General features: G+C 41.8%; 1 protein-coding gene across 2 annotated transcripts; it reads left to right on the plus strand.

Moving 5' to 3' along the window:
• Positions 1-5,377: 5,377 nt before the first annotated feature.
• Positions 5,378-27,657, plus strand: HMGCS1 (3-hydroxy-3-methylglutaryl-CoA synthase 1). 2 transcript variants are annotated; one of them, XM_043599033.1, is made up of 11 exons: positions 5,378-5,523; positions 11,721-11,781; positions 17,879-18,336; positions 18,663-18,788; positions 19,320-19,484; positions 20,886-21,051; positions 22,102-22,272; positions 22,747-22,853; positions 24,174-24,299; positions 24,532-24,695; positions 25,828-27,657. In XM_043599033.1, the coding sequence occupies exons 3-11, from the start codon at positions 17,889-17,891 to the stop codon at positions 25,915-25,917; spliced, it is 1,563 nt and encodes a 520-aa protein (XP_043454968.1). In that variant the 5' UTR covers positions 5,378-5,523; positions 11,721-11,781; positions 17,879-17,888; the 3' UTR covers positions 25,918-27,657. The 2 variants fall into 2 exon arrangements, with proteins under 2 accessions (XP_043454968.1, XP_043454977.1); XM_043599042.1 differs by lacking the exon at positions 11,721-11,781.

Genomic DNA, 27,657 nt, shown 5'->3' on the forward strand with positions numbered 1-27,657 from the left:
TGCTCTTTATAGACTGTAAGGTATTTAGTGCGTCTTTATTTCTCAGCTTTGGGCCCCAGTGCTCAGTGCCGGCCTGGGTGCTCCAAATCTAGGGTGACTCACATTGAGTAACTCAGGCTATCTGTGAGCTGGACACTATCTTAACATTTTCCTTCCATACACTACTGTGAGGGACAGTGAGGGCAGTATGTGTTTTCAGGAGGTGGAGTCTTCGGTGAGGTACCCCCTAAGGACCCAGAAACTGGGTCATCCGCTGAAGAATAACCTTTAAGAAGTTGACACATACTGAAGCAGAGATAGAAAATGTCACTTCAAAGAAACCAAATGTTACTCAGGCAGTAAGGCTAGACTTTAACCTGATTGATGGTACTGACTTGTTTAGGGAACAGAATGGGAAGTGGAGATGGTCAGTCATGGCTTCATAAAAAAGAAGTCACAGATACAAACGCAAACCATGCCCAGTTAAGAATGGGTCACAGAAGAGATTAGGAGTGGATTGTGTATCCAGTGTTCTTGAGCCATTGGCAAAGCCAGTCTTCAAGTGGCATGGGCGAAGTTCATTGGTAGTTTCGTGGCCTTGGCATATCTTCATTCCTATTTGGAAGACCGTCCTATTGAAAAATGGATACGTCATGTCACCGTAACCTGATGAGAAGAGGAGCTTGAAAGAGCTGTGCTTCTAATTTTCTTCCCAATTCCATGTGTACAATCAATGTCCGAGGATGACACGACCTCCCGTGTTGGTTAACCTAGAGGGTGAGTCATGCGGACTTTGAGGGCTGGGGTCCCTTTTGTACTATCAGTAGTGAACTGGCATTCTGATTTATGCATCATAAACGTGGCCAATGTAGTGCACCCCTCAGAGACGGACTTGTTCTTAGCAGGCTGATAGAAGACGTCTGCTGAGCCCAGGAGCCAGGCACCAAAAGAGTCCCCAGGGTACTCGGTGCTGTCCTCTGAAGCCTCTTGGGAGAAGTTACCTACAATGCCTTACTCGACATCTACCACCCCACCCCAGTCTACCCTCTTTGAACACAACTGTGTTTCTGTATACACAATAGTAGAAGGAACATGGGTTTTGACATCACAAGACCTGGATTTGAATTCCATTTTTGCTACTTTTTAATTGAGTAACTTGAAACAAGTTACCTAACTTCTCTGCACCTCATTCTCCTCGTTTGTAAATTGGGTTTTACACAGTGGTGAATTAGAGGGATAGTGTATACAATACACATATTATAATCGCTGAAAAAACACCATACACTCAATAAACCCTTACTACAAATGTTGACAAGTGAGAAGTAGATTAACCTCAAGATCACACTGTAGGAAGAACATTCCATTGAACTCACCCCCTTGCCTCCCAAACTATATGGAAAAAATATCATACTCTTGCTCTCTTAACACCCCTTTTACCTGAAAAGGACGAGGGAGATTTTACTGGAACTCACCACCACTTGGACTTAGGCTATCACTCTTGATTGACGTTGCAGTTCCCACGTTATACAGTTGATGGTTCCCTTTCCCTGAAATGATGCCCCCTCCCTGGTCCACGACCCAGATATCTCCCGTCACTCCTCCAAAACTCAGCTCAGACACATGGGCCTTTTGTTTTCAGTTCTTCAACTGGGCAAACCTTTGCCCTTCCTGGCCCTTTCACTCGGCATCCCTCTGACTCCAGAGCTAGAGAGGTTCTTCCTCTCCACCTCATGGACCTGTCCACCCAACAGGCATTTTCTTGTTTCATTACTCCACTGCATTCTTTTCTTCACGGTATGATCCCTGCCTGAAGAGACATCAACTTATTCTTTTTCCTACGTAATGTTTGGTTTTCCTCCACTAAGCTTGACTGGATCAGAAACTGTGTCTGTCTTATGTGCCACAATGAACCCTTGAGCCTAGAACAGTGCCTGGCACACTGTAGTGTTCAATAAAGATCTCTGAATGTGATAAATGGACAAATACCACTTGCTCTGGAAAGCCTTGCTTTGCCACCAGGATGAGTTAGGTCCTCCTCCTCTGAACCTCCAGTGTCCTTTGGGCATGCTTCTTTGTATAATGCTTGAACTATGTTGTGATTACTAATTGTGTTATTTAAGAAATACCTGTCATGCGTCCTCACACAGTAGTAACCCTTTCAGGGGTAAGGTGGGAAAGAGGAAAGGCAAGAGATAAAACCCTAGAGAGGAGTTGTGTTGGAAACACCACCTGTTTGTGGGGGTAAAAGTGCCAAGTCAGTAGGGTTTTCAATCAAGTTCCCATTAAGAAATTTTGGGAAGGGGGTAGGCGATGGTTCTGGAGAGAGGAGACTATATCCCTGGGCACCGCAAGCCTACTGTGGAGTGCAGCAGTGGAGGTGAACTAGTGTCATTGTGCTGTCAGGTAGGGACAGGTCCCGAGTTGTGTGGAAGCAGTACAGAAACTCCTCACCTTGCGCAGAGCACAGAAGAGCTGAAACTGACCATGTTGAGGGGCTGTGCTGCAAAAGGGGCTGAGGGAGCCTCTAGCAGAGGTCTGCTGTAGGACTGCTGGTAGGGCATCCAATGAAAGCCATGATGAGCCTTAGGACTATGCAGAGGTGAGCCCGGGTTCCTGTGAGCACAGGGAGGCCAGTATGAGGACCCATGAGCATGGCTGAGCGCCCCACCCTCCTCTGATGTGACAACAACCCAGTGAGCAAATCCAGGTGCCATCTTGCCCAGTAGAGGGACTTGTGGAGAAATAGCCCTGAGAAGGAATTAAACTTTCAATCTATGGAATATTTAGGCAAAATAGAGCTGTTAAACCTGAAGAGACGGAATTGCAAATTTGAAAATTCCTCCCACCCCACCCTCTCCTACTCTTTATCTAGTGAAATATCTAGGCTGGAAACCCAGCCTTTTGCCATTTTTACTTTTCTCCATTCTTTAGACTATGAACTCTTTGAGGAAAGAGTCTTTTGTTGTGTCTTCCTACCGTCTGGCACAAGTGGGAGCCCAGACAAAGTTTTCCATTTTCCAGTAGTTACACAAAACTAAAAAGAAACAGGTGAAATTAATTTTAATAACATATATTATTTAACCCCACATAATCAAAGTATTATTGTAACATGTACCAATATGAAAATAATTAAGGTGATATTTCCTTTTTTTGTACTAAGTCTTTTAAAATCGGGGATGTATTTTACACTTCTCTCACTTTGTGCTAGCCACTTTTCAAGTACTCAAGAGCCACATACAGCTAATCCTTGTTTTATTGGACAGCATAGGCCGGGCACAATCCCTGCTGCAGAGCAAGTAAAAAAGTAAGTGTTTGTCCAATGGGTGAATTTATAATACTAAATGCTATCATAACATCTTCCTGCCTCTAATAAAATTTTTGTTCCTTTCAAAGCAGGGCAGAACAATAAACTATATTTTGCCTTTGATGTGTAGCATCTATAGTGCTTGACCAACATGACTTAGCATTCAACTTAGAAACTATAAGGAAACATAGATCTTAATGTCTTAAAAATGCACATTCAAGTATGACGTTGACTTGACTATGCTTGTATAAAATCGTAACTCAAAAAAAACTTGCAGCCCCTTCCGAGATAAATATATGTATATTTTGTCCTCAACTGCATGGGCCAGAGCTAATATTTGTGTAGCTTGGTATTATCTATTATGTTTCACAGAATCTCTGAGGCTTGTTCTTAAAAATTCAATTAAGATGCTCTGTATCTAATTATTAACCCATTTCATGGTTTATTGCTTAGCTTCCCAGCTATCAATAACTGTGCTCATTTTGCTTAACTGAAGATTAATTCGATCAAAAAGACAATCTGTGCCTTGTGGGAATTTCCTGTTGTGCAAGATGATCATTCTCACGACTATCTGGCTAATCATTTCCTACTGTGAACTCCCGGAGTTGGAACTATTTGCTCTCCCTTTCTAAGAATAAAGCTGTATCTTCTTTCTTCTGGTTGTCTTTACTGCTTTTCAATGCATTCTATGCCAAGAATGTTTAATTCCCCCCCCCCCCCCCCGCCCAATTGCTGTTGATCACAACCAGCCAATTTTTGTCTCTCTTTAACATCTACTTTTTGAGTGTATGAATTGGGCAATACTATGGAGTGACAGCCATTGAGTGGCCTGTTCCCCCCAAGTAATTTATGCCACCAGTTCACAGTGGTTCCATTGCCAGTATATTTTGCCACTTCGCTGTTGAGAATGTCTCTTACTAGGTTAATACCTATAGTGGATAATAAATTTCCTATAACAGTAGTTGTGCGATGCACAGAATCGTCAATGACCACTTGTTAGCAGCATTCCTGGGTCTCAACGAAACAGAGGGGGAGGGATACAAACAACTCTCAGGGTCCCCCACCAAAGCAAAGTTTACGGATTCTCAGTCTGAGGAGGAGATGGGGCAGAGTCTAATTTAAGGCCATAATTATCCTCCTTTGGATTCTCCCAAATGGTGTTCCCGGCGATTTCCTCCAGCTTGTTCCTCTCTTGCTCCTTTCTCTTTTCTGGGGAAGTTAGGTAGTTTATATCCCATAGATTCGCTACACCGGAAATTATGGGGCCCTTCCTTCTTTCAACAACCTTTTATGTGGCATCTACCACATATCAAGCTCAGAAGGTACAGTGGGGTCAGATGGAGCTCCTTTCCTCAGAGTGCGTGGGCTACCAAAACTCCTACAATCGTGATCAACTTCCCTGCTCAGGCCAGGAAGTCACTGGTGTCCTCACTGGTGTCTAACCCCAAACTTTTTTCCAGTTTCCTTAGGAAGAATTGTACCAATAGCAGTCTCTTAAAATTAAGTCAAGGTAGTTTTGAATAGAGGTATTAGGTACTTACAAATCGGGTGTTTAGAATATTTACACATTTACAAATTCTGAGTGATATCCTGTTCCAACTTGTAACGTAGGCGTGCTTGGCTTCTCTGGAAACTAGAAAACGTTAAGATTGAATTCAAAATAAGTATTTCAGAAATCTTACAGGTGAAACCCAGATCTGTTGCTAGGCAACCTGACAGAGTCCCAAGTGGGGACCAACTTGCCTCCCACACTTGACCATCTCTCCCCAGTGGTGGGACGCGGAGACCTCATTGGCTCCTGTCTCCTCTCACTAAACTCCCATTGGTCGGAGAACCTCTCACTCCGTTCCTGTTGGCTCTCGCTGTCTCTCGCCGCTCTGTAATTGGCAGGCCGGCTCTCGGGCCACCCCACGTCACTCTCTCACCCCACTTCCTCGGCACTCCAACTTTATCCCCGCCCCTTCCCCCGCCCTTCCAGCCACGAGGGAAAACCCTAGCAAGATCCCGCCTCTAGTTTTCTTCGGATTGGTAGAAGCCGGGCTGGGGGGCGGGCGCTGCCGGGCTACTCTGTGGGCCACGATTGGCTGCTGGAACCACTGTCCAGCCTCCCACCGACTGCCGGCCTTGCCGGAGTCGGGTGGGTCGGCGGCTATAAAGCTGGTGGTGGAGGGGCGGCCCCGCGTACTGCCCTTTCGTGGCTCGCTCCCTTTCCACGACCACCACCCGGAGGTCACGTTTGGGTGAGTGCCCCGCGCGGAAGAGAGCTAAGTTGCTGCGGTGCTGCGGGCGGGCGGGCGGGCGAGGTGAGGGCCGAGCCGAGGCGGTGTCCTTGACTAGGCCCGTAGGAGGTCCTGCTTGGTTCGGGTGGGGAGGAGGTATGGACCCGGCCCCAGAGGAAGGGGCGCCGCGAGCAGGGCCGTGAGGGGCCTCCCCTGCCAGGGGCCCTGGGGCTCTCACCGCGGTAGATCTGACGAGGGGCCGAGGAGTCGCAAAAGGGAGAAGGCGAAGGGGCGTTGAGGGCTAGGGTTCTGAATGACATAGCCAGGTGCTGGAGGTGCCGGGGACGTGGCTGTGATCGCCGGGAGGGGATTTGGGGGCAGGGAGGCGCATCAGGAGGGGACGATGAGCTGGGCTGCCAGGACGTTCCTGGAGCTTTGGGTTAAGGGTGGACGCCGAAGGATGGGGAAGACTATAATTAGATGGAGGCTTGTAGGTTGGCAAGTGGGTGTGTCCTCCTGCAGCCACATATAGAGAGTTGCTGGGAAGTGGGCATAACTTTTGTTCCCTGGCTCAGGTGCAAGAAAGCATCACAACCGTGATTTAGCCTGGAGGAATACTTGGGCTCTTGACTGCTTCAGGCAGCTTGCTTCAGATATCACAGATTCCGCCTCCCACCTTCCCGCCTCCATATTTTTTATGCCCATATTAAAAAAAAAAAAAAAAAAGGTTTCCTTGGTGTTCTGAAATCCCGTACCTCCCTCCTGCTAATAGCTTCGGGGCCAGCCCGACCTGATACGGTGATGTAATGGGCAGGCACCCACAGGGCCTTCACACACAGTGGGTTTTGGATTAAGCCAGGGACATTTCAAAGCCAAGTATATGGTGTCTTTGAAAAACGTGCGTCCTGCTTTGACCAGTGGTGGAGAAAGATTACTCTCACCTACCCTGGAGGAGGGATTTGGACAACAGATAATGAGATTGTCTCTGCTTGTCATGTTTGCCCTATGGCCTTGGCCATCACAGGCTTTTTTTCCGAGGCTCACCTCTGGGGCATGTCTTCCCTGCTCCTGATGCTCTTGTCATCCAGCTGCAGTAGAAGGAAATGTTCTGGCTGCTGCTAAGTAACATTTGCTCGATTGCACGGATGAACTATGAAAAACAGTGGCAGGATACGTGACAAAATTAAGACAAATGGAAGTGCTCATATAGTTAACAGGTTTTTCCTTCTGCGATGGAGCTTGGGCTTTCATTGTACAGATTCTGTTAGAAGGCGGATTGGAAGTCCTTAACATGGATCTGTGCCAAATGGTTCTTTGCATCTTGAGACGTCTAAGCCGTTTGTGTTCTTTCTTTGATCAAAACTTTGTTTTTAAAATTTCAGTTATTTTTGTGGGGGTGAGGAGGGTAGGGATAGCGTATTTTATGGAAGAGGAGAAAGACTTTATTTCCTTAGTGTTTAACCTTTGCAAGTCTCTTTCTCCTAAATGTGTAGGTTTATCCTTTATTCAGTTCTAGTTTAGTCAGGAACCCCAGTTCTCAGGAAGGTGTTTCCAATGGGGAGAAATTATGGGATATTATGTTTGAGGCCATAAGAGGCCACATCATCTACTGGTAGTTTCTGGGCCTTGCTTTTCATTTTGTTTTCTTTAAGTATTTATCTAGAGTGCTTTTATACCTTGTTATTCTTTTTTGTCTTATTTATTTTTAATTTACATCCAAGTTAGTTAGCTTATAGTACAATAATGATTTCAGGAGTAGATTCCATCCCCTGTGTATAACACCCAGTGCTCATCCCAACAAATGTCTTCCTTAATGCCCCTCACCCATTTAGCCCATCCCCCCACCCACAACCCCTCCAGCAACCCTCAGTTTGTTCTCTGTATTTAAGAGTCTCTATGTTTTGTCCCCCTCCTTGTTTTTATATTATTTTTGCTTCCCTTCCCTTATGGTCATCTGTTTTGTATCTCAAATTCCTCTGATGAGTGAAGTCATATGATATGTGTCTTTCTCTAATTTCACTTACCATAACATAATACCCTCTAGTTCCATCCACATAGTTGCAAATGGAATACATTGTTATTCTTAACTGTGGGAATGACTAAGATTTTTTGATTGAATTGAGATTTTAGCTAGCTCTTCTGGAAGGAAGTTCAAAACCCTGATATTGATGTAATGTGTGTTTCCTGGGTACCCTAAAATTATTTAAACCCATAAAGCAGTGGAGCTGAAAGGAGATGCAGTTGAGGTTCTGGTTCGAGGAATTTGATTGGCTATATATTCAGAATCTATATTTAGTTTCATGTAGAAAGGAACAGAGTCTTATAATTTTATGTTGGGTTACTAACAAACCAAATAGAAGGGTGTGATATTTTTATGTTTCTCAAGATGGTGGTATAGATTCAGAAGGTTTGAAAACATGTTACCCAATCTAATGAGAGGGTGGTAGGACTCAATTCTTAATAATCTATGCATTCTGACACTTGGCATGTGATGATCAGTTGCTGTCTGTCAATCGAGTGAAGATAGAGTAGAGGAGCTCAGTCTTCATCTTGGCAGGGTGTGTGCCTGGGGATGTATGCATACGGGAATGTTGCTAAGACCAACAGACTCCTTACATTTTTCAGTAGAAAGCCACTCTTCTGAAACACCTTCTAGGCACTATTTGGGGCTGCAGCTCATTTACAAAGCGATAGCAAAAGGAACTGACTAATGAGGGCTGCTCTGTGTACTTGAATCTAAACGATTTGTCCTCTAATTGTGATAACTCCAAATTTAGCTCCTCAAAAACTGGCAGTAGAATGCCCTTTACTCCAAGGTCTCAAAGGGATTTCAAAAGAATCAAAATACACCCCCTCTCCCATTAGGAGCCTAGGAATCTAGTATGGATAAGAAGACTGTCAATAACTAGGTTTCCATTGAGAGTAGAATATGAAGACTTTGAGTGAATCACATACTTGCTGTAGAAGTGCGGGACCCTGATGAGAAAACTCTAGGAAACCTTGCTGGAAGAGGCAGCTTAGAACAGGGCCTTGAAATAGGAGTAGAATTTATAAGCAGACCAGTAACTCTGGGGAGAGGCAGGAATGTCTGTTTTTTACTTAGAGAACTAGACCAGAGTGTCTTTGGCGTTGCCAAAGCCTTCACCGTAGTTTTGCTTGCTTGCTTCTAAGGGGGAAAGATGGCCAGCTCTTTCTCATGAGAAAGGGTGTCCTGGATTTCTCTCCTTTTATAGCGAAAAAGATCAGCAGGCAACTGCTTACCGTTTATCATGGACCAAACTGTGTGCTGGGTGAACTTTTCTGACTACTTGTTTGAATCAAGGCTGTAGAGGGATGCCAAAGATGGAATTCAGAACTCTGAATAAACCCCAGGAGAAAGCATCACTGCATGAACCTGGTTGGCCCTGGCAGTCTCAGCAGTTTTCAGTTTTAATCTTTGCCAAACTAGAAGTGCCTATATTGGGCCTCTGGAGGCTCCAAACAGGCTTTGTGGTAACAGTGCCCAGCCGCTTGCGGTTTATTAACTGCTTATTATCCTGACCCATGCTGCTCCATGATTTGCCCTGAAGGGACCTTCTGTTAGAAATAAGCTGATGGTCAGCTGGAGACTTTGGCCTTGCTGTTTCAGTCAGGATAGAGAACCCTTCTAGCAGTTGCAGAAGAGAAAGGAAATCCCTTTCTAATGGGTTATTCCCCAAAGTGGCATTTACACCCTCCATTTCCTTTCCTGGTCTCCTGGCCTCTTCTTCTCCTGGGAGCTTAAGTAGCACAGCAGTCCTCTGTGAATCTTTTTTCTTGTGTTTCTTTCTTTGCTCTAATGCCCTTTTCTCTGTCTCCTTTTCTTTCCCCTCTTCTCTTCCCTCTCCTCTCTTTCTCTTGCTCCCCTTTCTCCTCCTCCCCTCCTCTTCTCTCTGCCTGTCTCCCCCCACCCCCACCCCCGAATTTAAATAATCAAAATTGAAAGAGGGAATATTGGAAGTTCAGGAGAAATTTCCTTGGGAAAATAGTGTCAAATACATATGCCTACATGGTTTCAAGAAGAAATATTACTAAGTTATTTAAATAGTCTCAACATGGAAGGGGAATCATGTTTTCCCCTCACCAGTGAGGACTAGTCCCTGTGGTCTGCTTAATTTGCAAGTTACAAAAGCATAATTGAAATAGCAAAGAACAAAATGCACGTTATTTCTCAAAGTGTATGTATAATTCTGTAATCAAAGAGATCTTTTGAAAAGTTTTTTTTTTTTTTAATTTTTTTTTTTTCAACGTCTATTTATTTTTGGGACAGAGAGAGACAGAGCATGAATGGGCGAGGGGCAGAGAGAGAGGGAGACACAGAATTGGAAACAGGCTCCAGGCTCTGAGCCATCAGCCCAGAGCCTGACGCGGGGCTCGAACTCACGGACCGCGAGATCGTGACCTGGCTGAAGTCGGACGTTTAACCGACGTTTAACCGACTGCGCCACCCAGGCGCCCCAAGTTTTTTTTTTTTTTTAATGTTTTTTATTTTTGAGAGAGCATGAGCAGGGGAGGGGCAGGGAGAGAGGGAGGAGAGGATCTGGAGTGAGCTCTGCACTGACAGAAGAGAGCCCGATGTGGTTCTCAAACTCACGTACCGAACTGTGAGATCATGACCTGAGCCAAAGTTGGATGCTTAACCAATTGAGCCACCCAGGTGCCCCAAAGAGATTTTTTTGGAATGTAGTAGTCTTATCAGGGTTTATTTATTTGGGGTGGGGGGGTTAAACTTAATGAAATAAAAGGAACTAAATCTGGGAGGAGCTCTTAAATGTAATCATGTAAAAGAAATAAATCTTTACTAAATTATTTACTAAAAATAATTCGGACTACTGAATGCGGTCTCTGGTTAATCAGTCAAGGGCAGACGCTAAGTTTGCCAATAATTACATAGAGAGAAAAGGTAATTGTGTTTTCGTTAATATAGGAACTATTGTCTCGAGCAATACTCCTTCAGAACAGATGGCCTGAAGAAAGTGCTCCAGTGTCACCTTCCTATTGCATTTCCACATAATTTATTAAAAAAAATTTTTTTTTCAACGTTTATTTATTTTTGGGACAGAGAGAGACAGAGCATGAACGGGGGAGGGGCAGAGAGAGAGGGAGATACAGAATCGGAAACAGGCTCCAGGCTCGGAGCCATCAGCCCAGAGCCTGACGCGGGGCTCAAACTCACGGAGCGCGAGATCGTGACCTGGCTGAAGTCGGACGCTTAACCGACTGCGCCACCCAGGCGCCCCTCCACATAATTTAAATGATGATAAAGCTTAATGCTCGTTTGTCTTGATACTGCATGCTTATCTTTTTAACACAAGCACTATAGGGAAAATTACTTTTTAAAAAGTTGGGAAGGGTGAGGGCGGACCTGTTGAAAACTAGGAGCACAAGATTAAATACAGGAAGGTAATTAGGTCTTGCTAGAAAGATACATATTTCATTTGAAAAATTCTAAGAACTAGAATAATGATGAGTTGGTGCTTGATATTACAAAACATTTTTTAAGCTTATTTATTAATTTTGAGACAAAGAGAGCACAAGAGAATGAACATGAGCAGGGTAGGGGCAGAGAGGGAGAGAGAGAATCCCAAGCAGGCTCCACACTGTCTGCACTGAGCCCCAGCGCTGAGCGGATATGTGGCTCAATCTGATGAACCCGTGCAGTTATGACCTGACCCCAAATCAAAGAGTCGATCATTTAATTGACCGAGCCACCCAGGAGTCCCTTCACTCCATTTTATAGAAGAGGAAATTGAAGCTCAAAGAGGCACAAATCACTAAAGCCACCAACTCTTAAAAGTGTAGAGCAAGCTCTTGAATGTATCGATCTCATTACTCCAGAGCTTGCTAGTCCTGTACAACTTATTGATATTTCTTTCCTTCAATTCTTAATAATGCAAAGTTAGTAAAGACAACTAACAACTCTCCCAGCATCACACTTGATTTAAAACCTGAATCGGTAATACGAACTTCGTATGTCAGGTCATTACCGGGACCGAACCTACCATTCTAAGCACTAATGAAATAAGGTGGAGATGTTTAGTAAGCTTTAAGTACCATTTTTCCAAGCAAAGTCAAATTTGTTCTATGGCATGTGATTGGGCAAGGAAATGCTTATTTGAACACACTTGGAATTGGAGTCATTATTTGAATTCGTGTGGTGGTTTATGACTTTAAAAGAAGTTCTTATTTGAAATTCCTAGCGCCTGAAGGAGGAACCAGAGTGACAGACCTGGAGACTACAGTCCTTTATCCCTCACACAGGTATGGCATCCTGTCGTGCTGCCGAAGGAAAGTGTGTTCCTCTCCAACGGAAGGGGGAGATTTAATTTTCATCCCAGGGCTAATAACCATTTGTGTGCCCCACACATTCTTAAAATCCATTACAGAGTTATACCTTATCTTTAAACATGAGTTAATGCTGTAGTGCCTTGGGAGACCATTCAATTTTGTGATTGTCAGACTGATGTTTAAAATCTAGAAACTGATTTTTTTTAAAAAGTGTGCCTTTTCTCTCCTTTTTAAAATTTTGAAAGAAAATTTCTGTATTTTATTATAAATGCAGAATAGAATCCCCATTATCCCACTTACATATTTTTTAATTGCGCATACAGTGCTCTGAAAAATAACGAAGTACCTTTTTATGGGCAAAAGGTTAAAAATATTTGAAGGGGATTTTTTAACTGTCAGATCTTTTTTTTTTTTTTTTTAATTTTTTTTTTCAACATTTATTTATTTTTGGGACAGAGAGAGACAGAGCATGAACGGGGGAGGGGCAGAGAGAGAGGGAGACACAGAATCGGAAACAGGCTCCAGGCTCTGAGCCATCAGCCCAGAGCCTGACGCGGGGCTCGAACTCCCGGACCGTGAGATCGTGACCTGGCTGAAGTTGGACGCTTAACCGACTGCGCCACCCAGGCACCCCTGTCAGATCTTTTTTTAAGTTCATTTATTTTGAGAGAGACAGGTGCGAGTGAGGGAGGGGCTGAGAGAGAGGGGAGAGAGAATCCCAAGTAGGCTTCATGCTCAGTGCAGACCCGACAGAGCCCGATGTGGGGTTCGATCCCTCAACTGTGAGACCATGACCCAAGCTGACATCATGAGTCAGATGGTTAACCATCTGAGCTACCCAGTCATCCCTAAACTGTCAGATTTTTAAACTGTATTCTATTTAGAGTTTTTTTGTGGTATTTAGAATAGTGAATTAACCCATTCTGTATGGAGTTAACACCATCATGTGAAAATCTGAGATCTTTAGCTGGCTTTTTTCTTTTCCTTTTTATAATTTATTTTTGGTCTGCTTCAGAGAGCATTGAGAGGACAACACAAGAGCATATGCTTAATAGGATAGTTAAAAGTAAAGATTACAGTTCAGAAACTATACCATATTTTTTGTTGTTTGAAATGCCATGGAAGCAATTACTTCCTTGTATTAATTTTGCATTCTTTTCCTACTTAATCTTACTCTCCCTTAATTTCAACCAAAAGCTAAATATTTCAAATTAGATGGCTTTCTATTGGGAATATAATAAACATCTTGGCCATCAAAACCCCTCAAACAATGAGCAATATTGATTGAGTCAGATACTGTAAAACTTTTTCCATACCAAGATTAGGGTCATGATTGACTTTCAACCTGATGTGAGTGGGTTAGTTAAGCTACATTTTTTACCCCAAATGAAACAAGGTACTTAGTTAACCCCTCGGAGGTTTAAGAATAACAGAGTTATACCTTATTTCTTAAGTACCGTAATATAAGAACTGATCAGAGCTGGTCAGATTATGGTAAATATGGATTAATTCTGGGATCAAAGCCTTGCATTATGGCTTCTTATAAACTGGTTTATACCTTCAGAAGATTGTATATATTTGTCCATTTTCTTTCCAAAAGCGTTGCAAGCTGTTGGGCCAGGCAAGGGAAATCACAGTGTCCTCAGGATGTTTAGAGCAGTTTGGAGAGTTGTAAAGAACCTAAAGTGTCAGCTTGTGGGAAAGGCTGGGAAGGTGGGTGATCCTCCTGCCCCTGGTGACTTCGAGGATAGCATGTAGGAGGGGTTCCTCTTCTAGGGATATGGACTGGTCTTTGTTTTTAAACACTAGTTATAGAACTCTCTTCTGTGGATTATGCAGAGGACTTCATGTTATTTTACTATAAACTGAGAATCTGCCTAGTGACATTTTAGTTCCATTATGTCTTTATTTCAACTTCAGTGTAACGCAGTTTAGATGATCATAAACTGCTAGGTTTCCAAGGAAGAGGGGAAAGAATAGAAGAAGAAAACAGATGCCTCTCTGTTAATGTAGCCAATTTGACAGAATTTCTGTCTAGTCATGACGGTTGAGGATAGAAATCTGGGAGCCATCCTAAACACTTCCTTCTTTTCTTAACTTCTAGTCAATCACAATTTCTGCTAGTTTTTTGCTTCCATATCTTTTGAAGCTGTTCCTTCTTCACCCATCATGTAATTGCTCTGGTTCATGACCTGTCTTCTCTGGACTGCTGTATCTGCTCCCTAACTCACATCTGTTCTCTACACAGCACCAGTGATTGTGCAAAATGTTGACTCTCAAACTTTTTTGACCATGACCCTCAGTAAGAAATATACTTTATATTGCAACCCAGGGTATGTGTGAATAATTGAAACATAATTTTCATGAAAAAATTCTTAAATTTACTGTGTGCCATGCAATCTGATATTTTCTGTTCTTTACTATTACATTTTTAAAAATGTTGTTTGCCACCCACTAAATTGATTTCCAGAGTTGGAAAAACACTGATCCGAACACTAATATGACCCAGGTCACTCCTGTTTAAAACCTTGATGGCACCTTAATGTCTTTATGATGAAGTCGAAGCTCCTTACCATTAGCATAGCAGAACTGTTATGACCTGACCCTGACCTAGTTCTACTGACCTATTACTTGTCTGATCTACTCCCTGGGCCTCACATTTCACTTAGTAAATTAGTAAAACTTTTCATAGTTCTTTGCTCTGTGCCTTTATGTATGCTGTTCACCCTGTTGAAAATCTTCTACCACCATTTGCTTCTGTAGAGCTTTACTGATTACTCCTTACTCGTTCCTAAGACTCAAGTCAGCACCAGTAACCAAGAAGCCTCTCTCCCCACTCTTGCCCCGCCACCAGGTTGGGTTGGGTAGTTCTCCATAACATAATCTGACTGTCTCTGCTGTTCCACTTGTTTAGTATTAGGTGTTTGTATCTTACACACAAGATGGTGAATATTTATTTGAAAGGGCAAGGGTTATCTCCTATGAAACTGGTCCCAAATGTTCAGCATATAACATGTTGTCATTGTTCAGGTGAATAAAAAACATATACATAAGATTCTTGTATTTAGAAGGAAGATTCAATGATACCCCTTAAGACCTTTTTTTTTTTTTTTAATGTTTGTTTATTTTTAGAGAGAGTAAGCATGAGCGGAGGAGGGGCGGGGAGAATCCCAAACAGGCTCTGTGCTGTCAGTGCAGAGCCTGACGTGGGGGGCTTGATCCCACAACTGTGTGATCATGACCTGAGCTGAAATCAAGAGTCAGACACATAACTGACGGAGCCCCCTAGACGCCCCACCCTTAAGACCTTTAACTTAGATTTTGTGATTATATCTCTAGGGGCTTATTTTTTAAGTTTTAATATACTTATGACTTGATGGCTTATGGGCTCAGAGTAGATTATTACATGATTTAAGGATAACCTCTCTGTTTTAGATATTCTGTCAAGATTTCCATAATTAACAACTCACTATGGCCGTAGTTTGTAATTCGTTATACCTGATAATATACCAGAGTTTGCAGAGTGGCAGGGGACAAATGACACAAATATAGGATCTTATTTTCACGTTTAGGAGTCAAAGTAGTGAGTTGGTCAATGCTGTAGAAGGTTGGTGAACCAGTAGGACCCAGGTAACTCTCATAAGCTAAGACCTTTAGGTCAACGAAAACCTGAAATTCTGTCACCTAAATAGCACCTTCCAATTGTGTGATGCCTAAAAAGGAAATTGAGTTGTAGAAGTTTATCTTTTTTAAGTTTATTTATTTTGAGAGAGAGCGGGGGAGGGGCAGAGAAAGAGGGAGATGGAGAATCCCAAGCAAGCTCCATGCTGTCAGCACAGAGCCTGGTGCAGGACTTGAACCCACCAATCGCGAGATCATGACCTGAGCTGAAATCAAGAGTTGGATGCTCAACTGACTGAGAGCCACCCCGGCTCCCCAAGTTGTGGAAGTTTAAACAAAGAAAAGGTTCTTTCTCTAAAACTAACAGGCTGTGCCATTCTTCAAAGCCTGACGACTATATTCCTCTGACTCCTGTGCCGGCTGGGTTCTGGGTAGACTGCCCGTGGAAGTACTCAAGAGAGATTGGAAGGTGGGAAGAAGGGGCGGTCTTGTTGTTGTCAGTGGCAGTGGCAGGAAGGGTTGGGATGGGAGGGGTATCTTGGCTCTAGCTCAGTAGCAGAGGTGCTAGTGCTGACAGCCCCAGCGGCTTCAGCAGGAGTGTGAGCTCTGGGGATTTGAATAACCACCTTCCCCTTTTTGCTCCTCTAGCCCAGCCAACAAATTTGAAACCATTTCCCTCTATTAAATTCTCTCCTGTGAGAAATAATTTAGAATAACTTCTCTTAATGAATACAATCTCTTAAAAAAATTGAGACTCTGGTAGGTCATGTGACTTGCCCGTAGGCAGGCACGTAGCAATGGTGCTGAGTGGCTAGCACATTTATTTTACTGTTAGTAAATAAATCTAGTCACTACTGAAAGTATGTATAGTGTGGCAACAGTTTTCTATAGTGCCCTTTTAAAAAAAAGAAGGGGTGGTTTTTAAAAAAAATTTTTTTTAACCTTTATGTATTTTTGAGACAGAGAGAGACAGAGCATGAACGGGGGAGGGTCAGAGAGAGGGAGACACAGAATCGGAAACAGGCTCCAGGCTCTGAGCCGTCAGCACAGAGCCTGACGCGGGCCTCGAACCCACGGACCGCGAGATCGTGACCTGAGCCGAAGTCGGCCGCTTAACCAACTGAGCCACCTAGGTGCCCCAAGAAGGGGTGGTTTTAAGAGGTGTTATCTAGATGCCACGTAAGTAATATATGGATTACCAGTTTTCAAATTTGAATCAGTTTTTTTTTTTTTCTCTGATTTAGAAGCTAAGTGATACCTTGTGATCATTTGTTGCCTATATACTGGCTGTAGAAAGTATAGGATATTGGCATATCACCCTGTGATGGGTCCTGGAACTTATTTTTGCTTAAAATTTTAATCATATGGGTTCTGGGTGAGGGAGTGGGGTTCTTTATAATAACAGGGGCCTTGTACGGATTGATTTGGTGGACTTCTATAGTATGGCTTTTCTTTAAGTTTGTTTGTCTGTCTGTTTATTTATTTAGAGGCAGGGAGGGGCAGAGAGAATCCCGGGCAGGCTCCACACTGGCAGCGCAGAGCCCAGTGCAGGGCTCGAATTCATGAACTGTGAAACCATGACCTGAGCCGAAATCAAGATTCAGAGGCTTAACTGACTGAGCCACCCAGGCACGCCTGATTTAACAAATTTTAAAGTCCCTTAAAGTCAATAGCTGTGAATAATCCATATATCTATGATGAGTGACTGACTGACTTATTTAAACGTTCTTGGGTGGCCAGGAATGGATTAGGTACTTGAATTCTGATTTGTGGACCATATTACTAATTGTCATTGTATTTTATCTTATAGTTCTTTACAACAGAAGGATCTTATTTGAGTTTTCTTTACCTTTAATAATCATTTCTTAAATCTAAAGAGATCCAGGGTTTTGTTTGTTTTTGCTTTTTAAAGATTTTATTTTAAGTAATCTCTGTGCCCAGCATGGGGCTCAAACTCATGACTCCGAGATCAAGAGTCGCACGTTCCATCAACTGAGCCAGCCAGGCACCCCTGAAAAGGTCTAGTTTTAAATCAGGTGCAAATCTTTGTAAAAGACAGTAATTTTAAATAATAGTATTCCATTCATACTACAATGACTACTTTCACGTATTAAAATTGCCCCTAATATAGTCAGTGGTATTGTACTAGCATTGTGTGGTGACAGATGGTAGCTACACTTGTGAGCAGAGCATATTGCATGGAGTTGTCAAATCTCTATGTTGTACACCTGAAACTAATGTAACATTGTATGTCAGCTATACTTCAATTAAAATAATAATAATAATAATAATAAACTTGACTGCCCTAAGTAAAATATACTAAACTTAGAACCTAAACTAACATTTTGGGTGATAGTTGAACTTTTAATGTTGATGTCTTAAGTTTGAACTTGACAATCTGGAATTTATAACCTAAAACAACATTTTTTTTCTGTTTTTCTTTCTCAAGCTCTTTCACCATGCCTGGGTCACTTCCTTTGAATGCAGAAGCCTGCTGGCCAAAAGATGTGGGAATTGTTGCCCTTGAGATCTATTTTCCTTCTCAATATGTTGATCAAGCAGAGTTGGAAAAGTATGATGGTGTAGATGCTGGAAAGTATACTATTGGCTTGGGCCAGGCCAGAATGGGCTTCTGTACCGATAGAGAAGATATCAACTCTCTTTGCATGACTGTGGTTCAGAATCTTATGGAGAGAAATAGCCTTTCGTATGATTGCATTGGGCGTTTAGAAGTTGGAACGGAGACAATCATCGACAAATCGAAGTCCGTGAAGACTAATTTGATGCAGCTGTTTGAGGAGTCTGGGAACACAGATATAGAAGGAATAGATACAACTAATGCATGCTATGGAGGCACAGCTGCTGTCTTTAATGCTGTTAACTGGATTGAGTCCAGCTCTTGGGATGGTATGTTACATGTTATATGTTACATGTTATTCCAAAGAAACTCTCCTTGAGGATGCATAGGCCCAAACGACCTTTTAATTAATGCCATGTGCAATCTTGCCAGTTACGCTTGTTTGAATATGCTCAGAAATATAGCTCTTTCAACTTATCTGAATTATAAACTTGTTATCTTTATCATGTAGGACAAAATTATAAAAATTTGGAATATTTTTTTCTTTGCCAAAGATGAGGAAAGCACATTCTAGAAAAATAGAAGACTTCAGTTTATATGTGTGATATTTATAGTGGTGATCACCTTCTTATATATTAACAAAAATATTTTTCAGGACGGTATGCCCTGGTGGTTGCAGGAGATATCGCTGTCTATGCCACAGGAAATGCTAGACCTACAGGGGGAGTTGGAGCTGTTGCTCTCCTCATTGGGCCAAATGCTCCTTTAATTTTTGAGCGAGGTGAGTGTTTGAGAGAGCATTTCTTTTTTTATTAGCAAAGTGTGCCAAGAAAGTTGAAAACAGAAACAGAAGCCGGTATTTACTGAGTGTTCATTAAATGCGGCTATTGCCTGCTCAGTGCTTTATTTGTGTTATTGTATTTAGTCTTTACAGCAATTTTATGAGGTAAGTAACATCATTCTCATTTTACAGAGAAGTAAGATGGGTTTAAGTAACAACCAAAAAGAGCAACTGGCCCATAGTCACTCATTAGTGACAAGTTTAATTTGTTTTCAGTTCAGTAGAGCAATTGTGATGTCCCATTTAGACATATGAAGCTTGTGTAAAATGTTGCAGTGAAAGAAGTCTTAGGCCTATCCATGGATACTGTTGTTTCATTTCAATTACATGTTGGTCTCACCTTGTGATTTCTATACTGCAAGTGGCAAGAGTAGATTATTAAGGAAAGTCCCCATATAATGGGATATGCTTACTAACATACAAACATCAAGAAGCAGAAATACATATCATCTTCCTTTTTTGTTCTAATAGGACTTCGTGGGACACATATGCAACACGCCTATGACTTTTACAAGCCCGATATGCTTTCTGAATATCCTATAGTAGATGGAAAACTCTCCATACAGTGCTACCTCGGTGCATTAGACCGCTGCTATGCTGTCTACCGCAAAAAGATCCGTGCGCAGTGGCAGAAAGGTGGGTTTCGTCCATTCTCCTTGGTTTTGGTATCTGTTGAGGGCAGTGCGATATACTTTATCAGTGCGGGATACTGTTGAGGGCAGTGCGATACTCACTAAAGTATCTTTAGTGAGATGTTGCTTTGTAGGAGTGTCCTTTAACCATTTCTTCCTCACCTACCAGATTGCATTTTCCCATAGTTTTTGGGAATGTGTAATTTTGGAAAACAGGTAAGCTTTGGAAATGAGGTATGTCTATGCAAAAATACTTAGATTTATCCTCAGTAAAAAATTAAAACTAGGGTTAAAGAAAGTGACTTGGGGGCACCTAGGTGGCTCAGGCAATTAAGTGTCCGACTCCTGATTTCAGCTCAGGTCAGGATCTCACGGTTCATGAGTTCGAGGCTTGTGTTGGGCTCTGAGCTATGGTACAGAGCCTGCCTGGGATTCTCTCCCTCCCTCTATGGCCTACCTAGGATTCTCTCTGCCCCTCCCCTGCTTGTGCTGTCTGTCTGTCTCTCTCTCTCTCTTTCAAAATAAAAAAACTTGAATTTTGTTCATCTTTTGACAGAGGTACTTTTATAAGGCTTTAGTTTGCAACTGTGATCCAGAGCAAACTCTAATGAAAATAAATTGCTGAAGTGACTCCCTCCGCCCCGTAGGTTGTTTGCATTTGACCTGTGAATTCGTACTTGCTTTTTCAGTGTCCTCATTAATCTCTATTTTTAATCCTAAAAAAATTTCTTGAGATATACTCAACAGTACAGTATTTGAATTAGTGCTATTAAAACACACAGTATTATATAAATCAGGCTTTTTCCATAAACTAACTTTGCTTTATAGAGGTTGTGAGAGAGGGTTAAAAATTGAATAACATAGTAAGATTGAATAACATAGTAAGACTCATGGTGGTCCTGGAGAAGAAGCATTCTTGCATTGTGTAAAATGTCATACTGTTTAACAGTATTTAACAATACAGTGATTTTCTAGCTTTTTATTAGGATCCATAGTGAGAAGTACATTCTACTTTGTCTATGCTTGCTAAATGGAAACAAAAATATCATGAAATTACTTATCCATGCCACAAGTTATACAGTTTGCTATTTGCTACTGTATTGTCTTTCATTAAAAAAATACTCTAAGGTTAAAAAAAAAAAAACAAAACAGAAAAAGCTGGCCCCAACCCACTAAATTAATTACAGACTCTTAAGTATGGAAACAGTGATGTGGTAGTGGATATTGTTCTATCTCTGGATGTCTTTTTGATCTGCATTTTAAGCCATTAGAGATTATTTCATTATACAGTATATTTTTGGTTGCTTTTTAAAGATATAAGAACATCGTAGCCTTGTTCTAAAATCAGCCTTCCAAAGATAGTGGTTTAAATGAATTTCATAATTCCTTTGCGTTTCTCTTTCAGAGGGAAATGATAGAGATTTTACCTTGAATGATTTTGGTTTCATGATCTTCCACTCACCCTACTGTAAGCTGGTTCAGAAATCTCTAGCTCGGATGTTGCTGAATGACTTCCTTAATGACCAGAACAGAGATAAAAACAGTACCTATAGTGGCCTGGAAGCCTTTGGGTAAGAGGAGTTGTTATGATTTTTTTTCCTTCTGTGTGAGAGTATCATTATTTTTACAGACATGAAAATTTTAGAGTCAAAACGATCTTAAAAGTCATCTAGTCTAACCCATCTATGTCATTAGTGAAGAAACGGAGTCCCAGACAGGTGGTGGCTTATCTACAGCAATTCCTTAGTTATTTCTCATATTTTCTGATTTCCTCCTTTTAGATCTGTTCCTGTTGTCACCGTAATAATATAGCCTGATGAGTGCTCATATTTACTACTACAGCCTCTGAAATCTTTTCCCTGCCTCTCAAGTCCCTGTGCCCCATCCCATCTCACACGCTGCCGCTATCAAAGTCGCCTTTCCTACTCCTTCCACATTTTCCCCACTCTTGGGGCTCCCTAGAATGCCATGCCTGTTCCTTCTTGCCTGGGGCCCTTCTACGTCTAATAAAATTCTACTCAACTTTTTAAGACCTGGCTCCTGTAATATCGTGACTTTTCTAACTAAATAGACATTATTATGGACTTGAAAGAGTAGTGTATTCAGCTTGGTGGCGACGAAGCTTTAGTGAGTTTATAAACCCACTAGAATTAAGTTGTCTTAACATGACTATAAAAAACTTCAACCAGGGGCGCCTGGGTGGCGCAGTCGGTTAAGCGTCCGACTTCAGCCAGGTCACGATCTCACGGTCCGTGAGTTTGAGCCCCGCGTCAGGCTCTGGGCTGATGGCTCAGAGCCTGGAGCCTGCTTCCGATTCTGTGTCTCCCTCTCTCTGCCCCTCCCCCGTTCATGCTCTGTCTCTCTCTGTCCCAAAAATAAATAAATGTTGAAAAAAAAAAAATTTAAAAAAAAAAAGAAAAAAAAAAAAAAAACTTCAACCAAAAAGACTGTATGTGTGCAACTGTTACATCTTCCATAACCATTAGCATGTTGCTACTTGGCTTTTAATAAATAAGGAAACTAAATCATACACACAGATTAGAATATTAGTTACGTCCACTAGTATAATAAAAATGTAGTCTTTGAGCATTGTAAGATGGTCTTTTTTCTTAATCTTTCAGGGATGTTAAATTAGAAGATACCTACTTTGATAGAGATGTGGAAAAGGCATTTATGAAGGCTAGTTCTGAACTCTTTAATCAGAAAACAAAGGCATCTTTGCTTGTGTCAAATCAAAATGGAAATATGTACACCTCATCAGTGTATGGCTCCCTTGCTTCTGTTCTGGCACAGTAAGTACCCATTTCGGCTGCTTCACTCCTCTCATTTGGGGATGTTCAATTTCGAAGACTGAAGCCACTGGCAGGCATGTTGTTGGCAGGTCACAGGATGACATTTTATTGCTAGGCTCTCTACCTACTGTCCATTGAGCCAAAGAGAAATGGGATGAGGCTGCAGTTACTCCTGGGTACTTCGTTTCATACTGGCTTTCCTGGCTGCTGTTCTCGTGGTCTTCTTACTCTTGACCCGCAGTTGAACTGTAAATCCCTGGTTGGCAGAGTAACTCATTTTATGACACGATGACTTTCATAAAGCCCCATCATTCCCAAAGAGGCGAATAGTCTTGTTTCCAGTGTGCTTGTTGTAAAGCGCTAGGTTGGCTTCCTGCGGCTACAGGCTGAATTTTGACTCCCAACTCAGTCTTCCCACACCTTGTAGTTTTAGATCAGTGGGACTTTTTCATGACATTTCTTCCCTCTGCGCAGGTACACGCCTCAGCAGCTAGCAGGAAAGAGGATCGGTGTGTTCTCTTACGGTTCTGGCCTGGCTGCCACCATGTATTCCCTTAAAGTTACGCAAGATGCCACACCAGGTAAATGCCAACACTCCCGACAAGTGTGTATCGAGAAGCTGCCGTACCAGGGTCCATTCAGCGGGCTTCCCAAGTGAGCGCTTGAATCTGTCCCGCAGATAATTACATTTGAATCTTCATCACTTCTTTCAACGTCGCCAGAGTTTTACTCTTGAATGATCTGCCTTAACTGGGTAAATAAATGGCAGGATTATGTCTGAGTTGGGAGATCTTTTTCCCTCTCATCTGAGTCAGAAAAAATATATAATGAGCTTAAAAAATCTTATTATGGCGGGGTGCCTAGGGGCTCAGTCAGTTGAATGACCATCTCTTGATTTCAGCTCAGGTCATGATCTCATAGTCTGTGAGATGGAGCCCCATGTTGGGCTCTGTACTGGGCACTGAGCCTGTAGCCTGCTTAGGGTTCTGTCTGTCTCCCTCTGCCCTCCCCTGATCACGAGTGTTCTCTCTCTCTCTCTCAATCTAAAAATAAAGAAAGAAAGAACACAGCACTGCACTATACTTCCTCCTCCCCAACAGTTTTAAAAAATACATTTTTTTAGAGGTTTTATTTATTTTTGAGAGAGAGAGCTCAAGGGGGAAGGTGCAGAGAGAGAGGGGGATAGAGGATCAGAAGCCGGCTCCGTGCTGACAGCAGAGAGCCCAATGTGGGGCTCGAACTCACAAACGTCAAGATCATGACCTGACCTGAAGTCGGATTCTCAACCGACTGAGCCACCTAGGCACCCCATTAAAAAAAAAAAAAAAATCGTATTATGGCATAGTGTTTGGCTTTTCCTTCTTCAGCAAGTAACTATTTTTATCCTTTGTGTCAGTTTTAAAGCATTTATAAACCGGGGATATAGGTAGGGAAAGGGATGCATATCTGTTTACTACAGGCAACTTTTGAGTCTGATCATACGAGTAATAGCAAACCGTTTCTTTTTGGTTTGGTTTTATACTAAGATATTTGATTTTTATAGCTTTCTAGTTTTTGGCTTATATTTTGAGAAACTTTTGTCCCTTCCCTGAGTAGGAAGGAGCAAAACATGGAGAAAAACTGGTGGAAGACTTGGCATTACTCTAAGACTGAATCATGTATTGACCATAGACAAGTTACTTATAGTTTCAGATCCCACTGATTTCCCGGCTTGTCTATTGTCTGATACCAAACAAATGTCATAGGGAGGCTGCACCAAACAAATACTATCATATCTTTCAATTAAACAATATCAGGTAGTTCTACAAGGAACAAAAAGTTGTTTTTCCATTTGGTAGCATTTTGTTCAGGCTTTGGGGCATGCTACTTTTGTCTTTTAATTTTGGTGTTTACTGTTTTAGGGTCTGCTCTTGATAAAATAACAGCAAGTTTATGTGATCTTAAATCAAGACTTGACTCAAGAACTTGTGTGGCACCAGATGTCTTTGCTGAAAACATGAAGCTCAGAGAGGACACTCATCACTTGGGTAAAAATACCAAATTGTGTTTAAACATTTAGGTATATACCCAAAAGCCTATTGGAGGGCTCTAATAATATGAAACATGTTACACGTAGGATAAGGATATCTAGGCTTTATTCGATACTAATCCGGTATCAGTAAAAATTGTGGGGAAATATGCAACTTTTTATCTCTAGTTTTATTACCAGGTGAATTGTATATCATAACTAACGTTTCATATTCTCTTCCTTTCCTTTAGTCAACTATATTCCCCAGAGTTCAGTAGATTCACTCTTTGAAGGAACATGGTACTTGGTCAGAGTGGATGAGAAGCACAGGAGGACCTATGCCCGGCGCCCCTCTCCCAGTGACGACACCCTGGGGGAAGGAGTGGGACTTGTGCATTCAAGTACAGCCACTGAGGTGGGTAAAGCTCGTCGTGCTTGTTCTCTGCCTTTGACAGCGTAAGAAATTTCCATCCCCACATCTCCGGGGGACCCGAGACTGAGCCACCTAAAGGAATGTCGAGAAAGCAGAGTAATTCAGAGCTAGGGCTCTGGTGTTGGATTCCAGCTGTGCCATTTTCTACTGTATGAAGTGCTTTGCACTCAAATTATTAGCAGTTTGGAAATGGATAGTAAATACTAGGTTTTATTAAGAATACCAACATTTAAAGGAAAACTGATGTAGAGAGAAGGCTCATTTTGTGGTAATGTCTTGGTGAGAGAGGAGCCCCCGTCGTCTCTTCAGGCCATTGTCAAATCTCTATAAATTGTCAAGCAGCAACAATAATAGCAATGATTTGAATTCCTATTATATGCTAGGAACTTCATTTACATTTTATTTTTTTAATGTTTATTTGTTTTTAAGAGCAAGAGAGAGCCCAGGGAGGTACAGAGAGAGAGGGAGACAGAGAATCCTAAGCAGGCTCTGTGTTGTCAACGCAGTGCCCGATGTCGGGCTCGAACTCACGAACTGTGAGATCATGACCCGAGCCAAAATCAAGAGTCAGATGCTTAACCGACTTAAGCCATCCAGGCGCCCCTATTTACATTTTCTGATTTAGTCCTTACAAAATCCATCTCGAGTAAACGATGCTATCCCCATTCCACAGATGAAGCTGCAAGAAGTTAGATGATTTGCCAAGTCAAGGCCACGCTTTAAACTAAGGACTTTATGACCTTGAAGTTGTTTATTTTATCTGCTCATCACAAACTTGATGAATGCATAGGCTCGCTTCTTGCTCTTACACAAATTAGGTAGCAAGTCGTGGCGCTAGAGTGAGAGTTGGCAACGCAAGAGTAGCAAGTAGAATACTGTGTATGGAAGGTCTCGGTGGTCTTCTCTCCCTCGCTGAGTATTTGTGTATTACTTCACCATTAGGTAAAGAATTGCTATTTAGTTCCTTCCCCGAAAGGTTCTGTAGGATAGGTGTTTAGCATCAACCTCTCCAAAGTTGTCCTTTCTCAGGTTTTTCTTTAATGAGAATTTTAATTAGCACTCTATCTCTAAAAAAACCCCAAGGAGTCAACAACTCTTTTTCCTTCGATTTTAGCACATTCCAAGTCCTGCTAAGAAAGTGCCAAGGCTCCCTGCAACAGCGGCAGAACCCGAAGCGGCTGTCATTAGTAACGGGGAGCATTAAGATAATTGTGTGAAGTGGAAGACTTAAGTCAGTGTGGGTTCGGGTGGGGGGTATGTATGGGAACAGTTCTGGGAATGGGATGTCTGGGGACAATTTTAAAGGATTACATGTTATGTAACTTTTTATGTGACTGACATGGAGCCTGGAAAACTATCGTGTTCTTGGGAAAGTCTCTTTGCTCAATTTGCTAACATGCTTCCTGTCGTGGTCTAGCCAATGCTTAATGTACCGGAATGATGTTTAAGGGCTCTGTAAACTTCATACCTCTCTGGCCATTTGTATGCATGAAGCTTAGTTTTTAAATGTGGTATGACGAATTGTGCGCTTTGGGCGAAGAAAGCAGAGGTACTGGTGTCCGATTTTAATTTTTTTAAACACGTAAGAATTTTGTACTTTGAACAAACAAGCTTACTGAAAGTACCTGTGGTTTTTGAAAAAAGTTTCTAGTTCAGGGCGTATGGTCTTAAAATGTGATATGCACAAACCCTGTTTAAAAATGGCAAGACACACCTGCTCTTTTTCTATAATTTATAAATCCTGAAGAGGGAGAAGAGTTGGGATGATATGGCACTGGTTCTGGAAACCGGAATGTTGCTTTAAATCCAGGCCAGCAGGGATGAGTTATTGCAATGACCTCTGTGAACAGAGAGATGCTAGCGTTGAGTGGACGTTTGGCATAGACAGCGTGCTGCACTGGGAGCTGTGGCTGTACCTCTGGGTCTGCTTCTGGATCGTTGGCTCAAGGTGGATTATGCTGAACAACATTGAGATGTCGGTGGAGCTGTGTATGAGGAAGTGTTGGGATCCTTCTTTGCACCTTATTTTGAAGAATAAGTAAAACATCTTTCTGGCTGCCTTTAAAACTTTTAAAACAAGATGGAAGGATGAGGCAGGGCATTATTAGGTTACTTCTGATGCTTCAGTGTTATGAATTCAACTTAAAGACTGACAGCCTAAATTCATGGTGTAAGTATTCCTTTTTTTTTTTCTTTTTTTTTTTTTTTTTTCTTTTTTTGGGTATCTTTTCAATGAAAAAAACAAAAACAAAAAACTGCAATCCACGTTTTTATATAGTATGACCAGCCAAAAAGAGTATTCCATTTCAAGTTCTGGAAGTAGGATTTATAAAGCATTTTTTTAGACTTTCACCTTAAAAAAACAACAAAAACTATCACATAGGATGAATAAGAAGACTGGTTAGATCGTTTTGTAGATCTTCTTGGTGCTGAATACGACATGAGCCTTATAGATTGTAACATAGAGATAGTTGGAACTAATGTACAGAACTCAATTTTTTAAACTTTATTTGCTGTTAAATTCTGTGAAGTTTCAGTTATCTCAGATAAACTTACACAAATATGAACTGTAATGTTTCAGATTGCAAGGTAATATGTAATGTAGTGTTTGTAAAATACTCTTGTCTAATATTAACTAGTGGTATTTTGATTTGTACAGTCATAATTTGTTAAAATGACTTCATTTTAACATCTACTGATGTAGATTAATAATGTAAGTTCACATTTAAAGATTAATGGGAAAATGGTGCATGTAAGACTTTCACAAGTATTGGGAGTTTGGTATGTTTTGAAAAGAGTTAATTTAACTTTTGGGTGTCAGGAAATGGGTTTCTCAAAGTCCATTGCCGGCAATGGGCAAAAGCCTGGTGAAATTGTCAGAGCATTAACTGTACACCTTATCAACAGTGAGGTGAATAACTTTGAATAAAGTTTTAGAGAAATA

Source organism: Prionailurus bengalensis, chromosome A1 (genome assembly GCF_016509475.1).
Source record: "Prionailurus bengalensis isolate Pbe53 chromosome A1, Fcat_Pben_1.1_paternal_pri, whole genome shotgun sequence".
In the NCBI taxonomy this organism is placed as follows: domain Eukaryota; kingdom Metazoa; phylum Chordata; class Mammalia; order Carnivora; family Felidae; genus Prionailurus; species Prionailurus bengalensis.

Coding starts and splice junctions, on each gene's coding strand:
- HMGCS1 (XM_043599033.1), top strand. CDS start 17,889: ATGCCTGGGTCACTTCCTTTGAATGCAGAAGCCTGCTGGCCAAAAGAT. Junction 19,485..20,885: donor CCGTGCGCAGTGGCAGAAAG/GTGGGTTTCGTC, acceptor TTTCTCTTTCAG/AGGGAAATGATAGAGATTTT. Junction 24,696..25,827: donor ATTCAAGTACAGCCACTGAG/GTGGGTAAAGCT, acceptor CTTCGATTTTAG/CACATTCCAAGTCCTGCTAA.